This window comes from Siniperca chuatsi, linkage group LG17, assembly GCF_020085105.1.
Source record: "Siniperca chuatsi isolate FFG_IHB_CAS linkage group LG17, ASM2008510v1, whole genome shotgun sequence".
Lineage (NCBI taxonomy): Eukaryota > Metazoa > Chordata > Actinopteri > Centrarchiformes > Sinipercidae > Siniperca > Siniperca chuatsi.
The window spans coordinates 3,493,860-3,507,395 of record NC_058058.1 but is presented as its reverse complement, the minus strand read 5'-3'; the positions used below and the strand labels follow the sequence as shown (position 1 = coordinate 3,507,395).

Here is a 13,536-nt window from a genome sequence, read left to right as displayed (position 1 = left end):
ACGGGGAGCCGGCGTCTGGATAACAGGGCGTGGAGCCGGCGACGGCGGGACATCAAGACAGGGCGGCGAGGCGGTTGGGCCTGGAGCCGGTAGCAAGGCGGCTGGACATGGAGCCGGCTCTGGAGTAACTGTTCGTGCTGGCCTAGCAGAACCTCTCTCTTAGCCAGTGCTAAGTGGTAGGGTGCTACCTCCGGGTCTTTACCTGCTGGGTCCATGTTTGGTCGGATCATTGTTGTACACATGGTGTTGTTCCTTGTCGAGCCCTTGTCTTCATCCGGCTACTTCACCCTGGGACCGCTTCCTTGTCATCTGCTTTTGGGTCCACATACCTCCATATAGCACCCCCGCCTTACGACAATTTGAGGATGTACAGGTTTTGTTTGGGCCATCTTTGATCATGAAGGTTTCTGATGCTGATCTGTGTCTTCATATTTTAATATTTTGAGTGCATATAGTTGAAATAGCTGTGATCCAGTATGAAGCTGAGGTCAAAGACTTTTCTCATTAACTGTCCCAGTTTGGCTCCTTTCTATTCATTGGCAAATCAGATAACATCATGGGATTATAATGGGACATGAATGGATGGTGAGAAGCTGTGATGGAGAAAGTAATTTGATTTACACCAAGATCATTTTTTTGTCATTGAACTTATTTTGCTACATGTTCATGAGTGGTTAAAAGCAACAATGGTTAAATGTTTAATTTGCTTGATAAAATTGTGTGTGTGTGTGTGTGTGTGTGTGTGTGTGTGTGTGTCCTCAGTGAAGTGTATCAGTCTCTGCAGTAGCTTCCAGCTGCAGCAGTCACTTCAGTTTCTGTTCAGTCTGACTGAGGGAGGTTTTTGTACGACGCTTTTTCACTGTGTGAACAACCACTGGCTGTTGATATGGTGTGCACTCTGACAGTAGTAAACTGCTGCATCTTCAGTCTGGGCTCCACTGATGGTCAGAGTGAAGTCAGAGTTTGATCCACTGCCTGTAAAACGACCTGGAATCCCTGATGCTCGAGTGCTAGCATAGTAAATGAGGAGTTTAGGAGTTTCTCCATCTCTCTGTTGGTACCAGGCTAAAAGTGCTTGTTGCTCCCAACATAAACATTCTGACTGGTCCTACAGCTGATGGAGACGGAGCCTCCCAGAGCAGAGCTCACTGCTCCAGGCTGAGTCACTGTGACCTGGCCTCTGGACTCTGAGGATACAGAGACAAAAACATAAAGCAGCGTCATGGTTTTGTCGGCTTCATTTCAGAGGGACGGATGTTCACAGAGGAGAGGAGCTTGATTCTCTGGACTTTACCTGTGAAGCAGCAGCAGAGGAGAGTCCAGATGAGGACGGAGATCAAAGTCATGTTTTTGATGAGGAGGATTTCTGTGGCTTCTGTTGTCATGAAGGACAGCTGTCAGTCATCCAGTGTTCAACCCTCAGGACTATAAAGTCTCCCAGAGCACTGGAGCATGGTGCTGCTGATGCAAAGTGGCTCTCTATGGAAATGCTCTGACTGACTCCAGCAGGGACTCTGATGATGCTGTCTATTAATAGATCAATACTTATTTTTTTGTGTCTGACATTTGAAATTTGAAGGCTTCCCAGTGTCTTTAATCAGAATAAAATCCACTACAATAAAAAAAAATCCTGTTTCACAAAAAAAATGTAACTTTTTCTTCTCTTCTACATTCTCATCAGTTCATGTTACAAAACTACTCTGCATTACTCTGTATGAAGAAAATATTTGATAGTTTTAATATTTTGGCTCAAGAAATGATAATTTTTGATCAGTATTTAATGTGCATGGCTATTATTCTATCTTTCTCCCAGACTAATGATTTTAAAGTCTGTCGACATGTTTAATTGTGAGAATTTTATCAGTTTGAAAAAGTAGTTCAGTAGTCAGAAATATTCATTTGAATGTTTCAGTAATGATGCCTGACTGTTGTGATGATTCCTGCTTACATGAAGAGAACACACACATCATTTATGAGGTTTTGGTTTGAGACAAGAAATAAATACAATAAAAGCCTCAGTCTTCAGCTTATGTGTAATATTTTTGTCGTAGTGTCCGAGTCAGAACCCACAATTCAGGTTGTATAATGAAAATAAGTTAGTAGTCCCTTCATGCTACACACAGGAAGTTTTTTCTTGCTACTGTCGCCAAATGCTTGCTCATGGTGGAATTTGTTGGGTCTCTGTAAAGGTCTAAACCTGCTCTATAGGAAAAGTGCAATGAGATAACTTCTGTTATGAGTTGGCGCTATATAAATATATTGAAGTGAATTATAAGATATACTGTATGTGTCTTACAAATGAAATGTGACATTGGTAGAAACTTTCATGTTTAAAAGTTTTAGAGTCCAGAAAGTTTAATGAATCGGAGTAATAATAATAATTATAACACACTTTATTTATAGAGCACTTATCAAAACAAAGTACAAAGTGCTTCACAGAGAGAGAAAATTAAATACCACAGTGAATGATAAAATACATGATGGGCAAAAACTAAATAAGAGATAATAACAATAAAGACCTCCAGAGCTTCTCCTGATCACAGCCTCTTTCAGTAACTTTCAGTAAGAGGAGGAGGAGGACTTGACCGCTGGAAAATGGGAGCGTCCCTCCAGTGGAGGGAAGCCCTGCGTTTCCAGGATGTCAAACCTGTTTGCCAGTGGGAGTGAAGGAGGGGGAGGTGGGCGCTTTGCTCCATGTCAGTGCTCCAGTTGACGTGTACTCGAACCCACTGGAGACTTCTCACCACCCCCGCCGACGAGTGACCGTGCCGCCTTCCGGCCCATGTATTTGAAATACAAGAACTTCTACAAATCTACATTTCAATGACAACTGGGCAACTCCATCTGCTGAGGAAGATCATGTGATAGGATTGAAAGCTTCACAACAGTTAGTGGATGGAAGTTGTGCAGATTGTTTTGGTGTTTCCATGGTCAAGAATGAACTCTAATCGCAGTGTATTTGTTGGGTTTTTGAGTTGCATGTAGGGGAAAATGTGTTATTGCATTGCTACGTATATCGACAGTTAGAGTTATTTATGTAGATCTCGTCATATTAAGTAGGTCACTTATGTCTTTTGCCGTTGTATGATTTCAGTTGATTTTGAGCTTTTCATTATATAACATAGTATTACATATTTAAAGTAATATTTTGTGTGATTTGAGCGATGTACAGGTTTTGGATTTCTGATGATGATCTATGTCTTTGTGTTTTCTGTTCATTGGATATAGTTGAGATAACTGTTATCCAGTATGAAGCTGAGGTCAAAACTGATGACCGAGCCATTTCTCATTAACTGTCCCAGGTTGTCCTTTATATTCTTCAGAAAATTGATAAGAACATGAGATTATAATGGGACATGAATGGATGGTGAGAAGCTGTGATGGAGAAAGTCAATTGATTTCAACTAAGATCATTTTTTTCTCATAGAACTTATTTTGCTACATGTTCATGGGTGGTTAAAAGCAACAATGGTTAAATGTTTAATTTGCTTGATGATACTGTCTGTGTGTTTGTGTGTGTGTGTGTGTGTGTGTGTGTCCTCAGTGAAGTGTATCAGTCTCTGCAGTAGCTTCCAGCTGCAGCAGTCACTTCAGTTACTGTTCAGTCTGACTGAGGGAGGTTTTTGTACGACGCTTTTTCACTGTGTGAACACAAGCTGACTGTTGATTTTGTGACGACTCTGACAGTAGTAAACTGCTGCATCTTCAGTCTGGACTCCACTGATGGTCAGAGTGAAGTCAGAGTTTGATCCACTGCCTGTAAAACGATCTGGAATCCCTGATGCTCGAGTGCTAGCATAGTAAATGAGCAGTTTAGTAGTTTCTCCATCTCTCTGTTGGTACCAGGCTAAGGCGTTGTTGTTTTTCCAAAATTGAACATTCTGACTGGTCCTACAGCTGATGGAGACGGAGCCTCCCAGAGCAGAGCTCACTGCTCCAGGCTGAGTCACTGTGACCTGGCCTCTGGACTCTGAGGATACAGAGTCAAAAACATAAAGCAGCGTCATGGTTTTGTCGGCTTCATTTCAGAGGGACAGACGTTCACAGAGGAGAGGAGCTTGATTCTCTGGACTTTACCTGTGAAGCAGCAGCAGAGGAGAGTCCAGATGAGGACGGAGATCAAAGTCATGTTTTTGATGAGGAGGATTTCTGTGGCTTCTGTTGTCATGAAGGACAGCTGTCAGTCATCCAGTGTTCAACTCTCAGGACTATAAACTCTCCCAGAGCACTGGAGCATGGTGCTGCTGATGCAAAGTGACTCTCTATGGAAATGCTCTGACTGACTCCAGCAGGGACTCTGATGATGCTGTTTATCAATGGATCAATACTTAATACTATTATTGTGTCTGACATTTGAAATTCGATGTATTTGTAACAATTCTTGAAGGCTTCATGGTGTAATTAACCAGACTAAAATCCACTTCACTAAAAAATCGTGTTGCACTAAAAATGTTACTTTTATTTTCTGCATTCTTATCAATTCATTGAATAAAACTACTCTGCATAACTCTGTATGAAGAAAATACTGTATTTGTAATTCTTAATATTTTGGCTCAAGAACTCTTTTTGTTCCTTGTTTAATATGCATGGCTTTTATTCAATTTTTCACCCAGACTAATGATTTTAAGGCCATTTGTTGTTTTAAATTAAGCGAATTTTGAAAAAGTAGGTCAGTAGTTAACAATATTCATTTGAATGTTTGACTGTTCAGTGATGATTCCTGCTTATATGAACAGAACCAAAATATAGTATAATTTATGAGGTTTTGGATTAAGAAAAGAAATATTTAAGATAGTTAAAACAATAAAAGCCTCACAATCAATGTTTAGTTTCAAAATTAAAAACATAAACGCCCAAGTAAATGTGTATCTTTAGTACAGAAATCTGTCTGTTGCCATGGTTCAGCAGTGATGCTTGTCTGTTGCCATGGTTACAGAGTTCAGAGGGAAGTGAAATGTTTAAGATCAGTTTCAGTCAATCTGAGGAAGACCAACAGAACCAGTAGCCTCCTCTGCTGCAACCAACAGGGTGGAGTTTAGTTTCCCTCATATAAACTTTATTAATCTCTCTCTCTGCAGTGGGTCGAGTCGTCCCCACCCTGACGGTGGGAGGAGAGCAGGAGCCCCGGGGTGCTGGAGAAGGACGGCCACTACAGCTGGAGCAGCACCCTGAGGCTCCCTGCTGACCAGTGGAGGAAGGTGGGCTCTGTGACCTGTGAGGCCACCCAGGGCTCTCAGACTCCGCTCTCAGAGACACTGAGGAGAGACCAGTGTTCCCAGTTCTGACCTGACTCACTGGGACTCTGCTACTGGTTTTATTCTGCTACTGCTCTCAGTCCCTCTCTCTGGTTCTCTCATTACACATTTCAACATTAATGTTTTCTTGCTTGTTGTATTTTTAATGGTTTTAAGGGTTCAAAATAATAAAAATCATCAAATTGTCATTTCCTTCTGGTTTATATTTTAAAAAGAGACACATATTTTAATGTTGTTTTTCTTCGCCATACACTTCATATTAGAAACACTAGTTAGATAGGTATGAAGCCACAATAATAGCAAGACTATCCTGTCTTAAAATTCACTTCTTCATACTTTAATGACCTTAATGTGTCGTATGCACGATCTTGAACCCCAAAAAATGCAGATACCGAGATGTCTTTGTAATCCAAAACACACTTTATTCGTAATAAAGTTGAATAGTGAATGAGCAGTGTAGACAGATGACGACAGGCAAGGTGAGGCTGGCTGGAGAAGCAGGCAGACAGGAATCCAGAAAACCACAGGAGCGGCGATCACCAGCACCGGGTAATGCCTTAGGCAGAGCAAAAAACAGACAGGATCAAAAACACGAAGGAAACACACTTGCAAAAAGTACTTAGCTTTAGCGAGAGCCTAGACGTAGTTGTCGTACAATGTACGGGACGATCTGGCGTCGGAGTAGTGGAAAAAGCCTGGTATATAAGCTGTGAAGACTGATGAGTAGATAGGAGACAGGTGTGCTGGTGATCAGCCGCAGGTGGGAGGTTCCTAGAGCCAGGCAGGTAACATACACACACACACACACACATATCCAAAGACAAGTAGGGGACCCACAAGACACACCAGGAAGGGGAACACAACAGAGAACACAGGGCTGGAGAGGAAAAGGTGGCAGACTACCACAGTACCCCCTCCTCAACGGGAGCCTCCTGGCGACCCACCAGGTTTCTCCGGGTGGGCCCGGTGAAATTCCTTCACCATCTTAGGATCGAGGATGCGGGAACGGGGAACCCAGGACCGTTCCTCTGGACCATATCCTCCCAGTCCACAAGGTATTGGAACCCCTCTCCGGGCGGCGTACGTCCATAAGACGTCCTGACGGAGAAGGCCGGCTGGTTATCAATGACCCGGGCGGGTGGAGGGTGACGGAAGGAGGGCACAGAGTGCTGGAGGTGACTGGTTTGAGCTGTGAAACGTGAAAGGTGGGATGGACCCTCATGGAGCGGGGTAGCTTGAGTCTGACAGCAGCAGGGTTAATGATCCGTTCAATAACAAAAAGGGCCAATGTAGCGGGGAGACAGTTTCTTAGACTCAGTCCTTAATGGAATATTCCTTGAAGATAACCAAACATTCTGACCTGGTCTGTAAGTGGGTGCTGGTATTCGGCGACGATCTGCGATCTGGCGGTTCCTCTCAGTAGATCGAAGAAGGGCGGCCCGAGTCTCTCTCCAAACCCTTCGCAACGCCGAGATGGTGTTACACGGATGGAACCGCAAGCTCACTCTCCTGGGCTGGAAAAAGGGGTGGCTGATACCCAAGCGAGGATTCAAAAGGGGAGAGTCCGGAAGCTGCGCACGTTAGGGAGTTGTGCGCATACTCTACCCAAGGGAGTTGGGAACTCCAAGAGGTGGGATTGGAGGCGACCACACAACGAAGAGCTGCTTCAAGGTCCTGATTGGCTCTCTCCGTCTGCCCGTTTGATTGTGGGTGAAAGCCGGAGGAGAGACTAATGGTTGCCCCCAGAGCTTGGCCAAAAGCTCTCCAGACCTGAGAAATAAACTGGGGACCTCGATCCGAAACAATGTCCAAAGGGATCCCATGGAGTCGGAACACTTGGTGAGTCAGAAGCTCAGCCGTCTCCAGCGCAGAAGGGAGCTTGGGTAAGGCCACGAAGTGTACCGCCTTGGAAAATCGGTCCACAATGGTTAGAACGGTGGTGTTCCCCTGCGAAGGGGGCAGTCCGGTGACGAAGTCCAGGGCGATATGGGACCAAGGACGACTGGGAACTGGAAGTGGTAGCAAGAGACCAGCTGGTGGTCGATGTGAAGACTTCCCACGAGCACATGTAGTACAGGCAGCCACGAATGCCCGGGTGTCGGCCTCCATGGTGGTCCACCAAAAGTGCCGTCGGAGGAGAGAGAGAGTTCGGGTGACGCCAGGATGACAGGCGAAACGGGAGTTGTGGACCCATTGTAGTACTTGAGATCGCATGGCGTCGGGGACAAACAAGCGGTTCGGTGGACCGTTACCTGGGTCTGGCTGATCCCTCTGGGCCTCCCTCACTTTGGCTTCGATCTCCCACGTGAGTGCTGCTACCACACAGGTGGGGGGCAGGATAGTATCTGACCCGGTCTCATGGTCCAGGGGAAGATCTTGGCGAGACAAGGCATCGGCCTTGATGTTCTTAGATCCGGGTCGGTAGGTGAGGGTGAATTCAAAACGCCCAAAAAACAACGCCCATCGTGCTTGCCGAGAGTTTAATCTTTTAGCCGACTGAATATACTCAAGGTTCTTATGGTCGGTCCAGACTATAAATGGCTGCTCAGCTCCCTCCAGCCAATGGCGCCACTCCTCCAAAGCCATCTTGACAGCCAAGAGCTCCCTATTGCCCACATCATAATTACGTTCGGCAGGAGTGAGTCGGCGGGAGAAAAACGCACAAGGATGGAGTCTCTGGTCGGCGTCGGAGTACTGGGAGAGTATGGCTCCGACTCCCACGTCTGAAGCGTCCACCTCCACCGTGAATTGACGTGAAGCATCCGGTTGGATCAGGATGGGCGCGGCCGTGAACAGGGCCTTAAGCTTGGCCCAAGCTGTGTTAGCCTCTGTGCTCCAAGCAAAAGCCACTTTCGAGGAGGTGAGTCTGGTGAGGGGAGCCGCCACCCGACTGTAGTCACGGATGAATCTCCGATAGAAATTCGCAAACCCGAGGAAGCGTTGCAGCTGTTTACGGTTGGTAGGTGTAGGCCACTCTGATACCGCCTTTACCTTGTCCGGGTCCGTCCTCATCCGCCCACTCTCCAAGATGTAGCCCAGGAAACTGACGGAGTCCGTATGAAATTTGCACTTCTCCGCCTTGACGAAAAGACGGTTCTCCAAGAGCCGTTGTAATACTAGACGGACATGGTTGACGTGGCTGGCTAGGTCTTGGGAGAAGATGAGGATGTCGTCGAGGTATACGACAACAAAGCGGTTCAGGAAGTCGCGGAGAACATCATTAACCAGAGCCTGGAATACTGCCGGAGCGTTGGTGAGTCCGAACGGCATTACCAGGTATTCGAAATGTCCCAGGGGTGTGTTGAAGGCAGTCTTCCATTCGTCCCCCTCCCTTATGCGGACCAGATGGTAAGCATTGCGGAGATCCAACTTAGAGAAGATGGTGGAGCCGTGGAGAGGTTCGAATGTAGAATTGATGAGAGGCAGGGGGTACTTGTTCTTCACGGTGATGAGGTTAAGACCTCTGTAGTCAATGCAGGGGCGTAGTGTCTTGTCCTTCTTGGCCACGAAGAAAAACCCTGCCCCTACCGGAGAGGAGGAGGCTCGAATGAGGCCTGTCTGTAAAGAGTCTCTAATGTATGTCTCCATGGCCTCCCGTTCAGGTCGAGACAGATTGTAGAGGCGACTCGACGGAAGAGAGGCGCCAGGCAGGAGATCGATGGCACAATCGTAAGGACGGTGTGGAGGAAGGGACAGAGCCCGGTCTTTACTGAACACCTCTTGTAGGTCGTGGTATTCCCTCGGGATATTGGTTAGGTCAGGGGGAGCTGGAGAGAGGGGGGAAGTCTTGACCTCAGAGGGAGACCGGGCAGACTGGAGGCAGGTGGAGAGACAGTAAGAGCTCCAGCTCAGGATTCTTCCTGTCTCCCAATTAATGTGGGGATTGTGTTGCCGCAGCCAGGGATAACCCAGAACAAGAGGTGTCCGAGGCGCCGAGATAAGTTGAAAGCGAAGCTCCTCGCGATGATTACCGGACAAGACGAGTGTAACCGGGAGAGTGCGATGGGTTACCTGGGCTAGGGAACGACCATCCAGAGCCTCCACCTTCCGTGGACACTGCAACAACTCCGTGGAGATGCCTGCTTGTCGAGCTAGGTCCACGTCCAGGAAGTTGTCCTCAGCTCCAGAATCGACCAGAGCCAGCAGCGGAAGAGAAGTGCATGGGAGATGAAGAGTTGCCGGAACCTGTAATCGAGAGAGCTCCAGCTGACGAGGGTTGTTGTGGCTCACCAGAACCCCCACTGCAACTGATGAGCCTAATCTTTTGGCCTCACAGGACAGGAAGCCAGGAAGTGCCCCTGTTGGCCGCAATAGTAGCACTCCCCCGCTGTGCGTCTCCGTAACCTCTGTTCCGGTGTGAGTCGAGCCCGACCCAGCTGCATTGGCTCCGGGTCTGGATTGACGGGTGGCTGCGGGCGAATCTCCGCGGCCAAGGTCGGATCTCCGTGTTTGGAGCTCAGGGAAGAGAAAAAACGGCATGGCATGAGTCCTGAAGCCTGATGGTGGCGCTCCTTGCGTCGCTCCCGAATCGCGATTGTCCACCCTAATGCATAGGTTAATTAATCGTCCAGCCCAGCGGGTTCGTCCCGGTAGCTAACTCATCCTTGAGTTGCTCACTTAAACCCTCTTGAATGCACTGACCAGTGCGGTTCGTTCAACGGAGTCGGCGGCTAGTGTGCGAAACTCGATAGAATAATCCGCCACACCACGAGCCCCTTGGCTGGTCGAAGCAGACGGTCACCAGCGGTTCCACAGGCGTTGGAGTGGTCAAAACGGATCTCATAGTCTCCAGGAAGTCAGCCAAAGAGATCGAGGTGAGAGGCCGGCTGGCGTGTGTAGCTTCGGCCCAAGCTAGTGCTCTTCCCGTAGCAGTCCCACGATGTAGTTGATCTTAGACTGATCGGAGGAGAACGTGACCGGGCGCTGGCAGAAAACCAAAGAACATTGCAACAAGAAGCCCCGACAACCGTAACCTCTCCGGAGAAGGGGCTCGGGTCCGGCATGGGAGTCCCGGTGGGGTGGAGAGGACAAGGCAGGAGCGGTGTAGCCGGTGGTGTTAACGCCACGGGCCGAGTTGAGAAGAAAGTCTGGAGACCTGTTGAGTTAACTGGGTAATCTGGGTGACCATGGCCTGGTTGCTGTCTGTTAGTGCCCGGATTAGCTGCTCATGCTGTCCAAGAAGAATGCCCTGGTTGGTCAGCGCTAGCCGAACGCTGTTGCTTCCGGGTTGGCGTCTCGGGGTTCATGTTTGGCCAGATCGTTCTGTCGTATGCACGATCTTGAACCCCAAAAAATGCAGAATACCGAGATGTCTTTGTAATCCAAAACACACTTTATTCGTAATAAAGTTGAATAGTGAATGAGCAGTGTAGACAGATGACGACAGGCAAGGTGAGGCTGGCTGGAGAAGCAGGCAGACAGGAATCCAGAAAACCACAGGAGCGGCGATCACCAGCACCGGGTAATGCCTTAGGCAGAGCAAAAAACAGACAGGATCAAAAACACGAAGGAAACACACTTGCAAAAAGTACTTAGCTTTAGCGAGAGCCTAGACGTAGTTGTCGTACAATGTACGGGGACGATCTGGCGTCGGAGTAGTGGAAAAGCCTGGTATATAAGCTGTGAAGACTGATGAGTAGATAGGAGACAGGTGTGCTGGTGATCAGCCGCAGGTGGGAGGTTCCTAGAGCCAGGCAGGTAACATACACACACACACACACACACATATCCAAAGACAAGTAGGGGACCCACAAGACACACCAGGAAGGGGAACACAACAGAGAACACAGGGCTGGAGAGGAAAAGGTGGCAGACTACCACATAATGACTTTAATGAACTTTGGTAACAATACCCATAATGATTAAAGCATTTTAATAGAAAACCACCCATTTATGTATCTTGTATCACTGAAGTCTGCTAATTGATATGGTGTATAGATTTATTTTGTACCTAGAAATGATGGTAAGTTTTATATATCTGAATAAATATAAGAATTGCAGAAATAAAAAGCAGGATATCATCTGCATAAAGTGATACAACATGACTGTGATCTAAGATTTTAACCCCAGGAATGTTATTATAAATAACATGCCCAATGAAAGTGATGACAACAAAGTCTCTGTATGTAGAAAACAATTCAATTGTATTTATATATCGCCAATTCATAACAGAAATTATCTCATTGCACTTTTCCTATAGAGCAGGTCTAGGCCGTACTCTTTATAATATTATTTACAGAGACCCAACAAATCCCACCATGAGCAATCACAGAAAAAAAATTCCTTTTAACAGGCAGAAACCTTGAGCAGAACCAGACTCAGTAGTGGGCGCTATCTGCCACTGCCATGTTGGGTTTTAAGAGAGAGATAGAGAGGGGCAGAGACAGAGAGACATCTGATAGCTCTGTCAGTACAACCTGATTTATACCTGTGTCACTGTATTTACACCTCCATCTTTTTGCATTATCTCTGTAGGAACACAGAGGGTCATGCTGTAACTTATGTATAACTTTTATAAACGTTCAACTCCATGTAGCAGTGTTACACAGACTGTACACACACCACAGGAGCTGTGGTTGCTCTGCATAGTGTACTTCGAGTTAACTGCTACATTTTTAATTCCTGTATTTACAGCTTTTCAGTCTTTGTGTTGTGACATGTTCATCTGCTCTCTCAGGCTCTCACCTTGATACTGATGTGTAAATGAAGCTTTAACGAATTTGATTTTCTTCATAACACATATATTTTGCTTTAAGAGGTTGATATTCATTATTTGCCCTTCTGTTTGTTTTTAATGCTTCTTGCAACACTTGATTTGCTGTCAGTGACTGAATTTCCATCTGCTGAGGAAGATCATGTGATATGATTGAAAGCCCACAACAGTTAGTGGATGGACGTTGTGCAGAGGTTTAGCTGTTTCCAAGATTAAGAATATATATACTGTAGCTATTGTTATATTAATAGGTAACTTATGTCTTTTCTTGTCATTCTAATTGTTTCCTTTCGATGACATAACTTGATATATTTAAAATGTTTTCTAAAATTTCTTTGGACAAGCTTTGATCACAGTTTCAGGACACTTTCTGATGCTGATCTGCATCTTCATATTTTCTTTTGAATAAAGTTGAATTAGCTATGATCCAGTATGAAGCTGAGGTCAAAGGTCATGACCAAGCCTTTTGTCCTTAACTGTCCCAGGTTGGTTCCTCTTGAATCATTTGCAAATCAGATAAGAACATGGGATTTTAATGGGACATGAATTAATGGTGAGAAACTGTCATGAAGAAAGTAATTTGATTTACACCAAGATCAATTTTTTTGTCATTTAACTTATTTTCCTACATGCTCATGGGTGGTTAAAAGCAACAACGGTTAAATGTTTCATTTGCTTGATGATATTGTCTCTGTGTGTGTGTGTGTGTGTGTGTGTCCTCAGTGAAGTGTATCAGTCTCTGCAGTAGCTTCCAGCTGCAGCAGTCACTTCAGTTTCTGTTCAGTCTGACTGAGGGAGGTTTTTGTACGACGCTTTTTCACTGTGTGAACAACCACTGACTGTTGATGTAGTGACGACTCTGACAGTAGTAAACTGCTGCATCTTCAGTCTGGACTCCACTGATGGTCAGAGTGAAGTCAGAGTTTGATCCACTGCCTGTAAAACGACCTGGAATCCCTGATGCTGGAGTGCTAGCATAGTAAATGAGGAGTTTAGGAGTTTCTCCATCTCTCTGTTGGAACCAGGCTAAAAGGTGGTTGTTGCTCCAAACATAAACATTCTGACTGGTCCTACAGCTGATGGAGACAGAGCCTCCCAGAGCAGAGCTCACTGCTCCAGGCTGAGTCACTGTGACCTGGCCTCTGGACTCTGAGGATACAGAGACAAAAACATAAAGCAGCGTCATGGTTTTGTCGGCTTCATTTCAGAGGGACGGATGTTCACAGAGGAGAGGAGCTTGATTCTCTGGACTTTACCTGTGAAGCAGCAGCAGAGGAGAGTCCAGATGAGGACGCAGATCAAAGTCATGTTTTTGATGAGGAGGATTTCTGTGGCTTCTGTTGTCATGAAGGACAGCTGTCAGTCATCCAGTGTTCAACTCTCAGGACTATAAACTCTCCCAGAGCACTGGAGCATGGTGCTGCTGATGCAAAGTGGCTCTCTATGGAAATGCTCTGACTGACTCCAACAGGGACTTGGATTATTCTGATGATGTTGTTAATCAGTCGATCAACCAGTTAATCAGAGCATTTATTAGGAATGTGTTATTGCTTTTTTCTATGTGGATTT

At 46.2% G+C, this 13,536-nt stretch overlaps 1 pseudogene and 2 gene segments (V, D, J or C); all 3 read right to left on the bottom strand.

The window, feature by feature from the left end:
* Positions 1-739: 739 nt before the first annotated feature.
* On the bottom strand, positions 740-1,530 carry LOC122864306 (annotated as a pseudogene).
* Positions 1,531-3,625: 2,095 nt separating this feature from the next.
* Positions 3,626-4,201, bottom strand: LOC122864302. The segment is given in 2 exon segments: positions 3,626-3,970; positions 4,078-4,201. Coding segments are annotated over 2 exon segments (423 nt in total).
* An 8,555-nt stretch (positions 4,202-12,756) lies between these two features.
* LOC122864305 lies at positions 12,757-13,339 on the bottom strand. The segment is given in 2 exon segments: positions 12,757-13,116; positions 13,224-13,339. Coding segments are annotated over 2 exon segments (423 nt in total).
* Between the last annotated feature and the right edge of the window lie 197 nt (positions 13,340-13,536).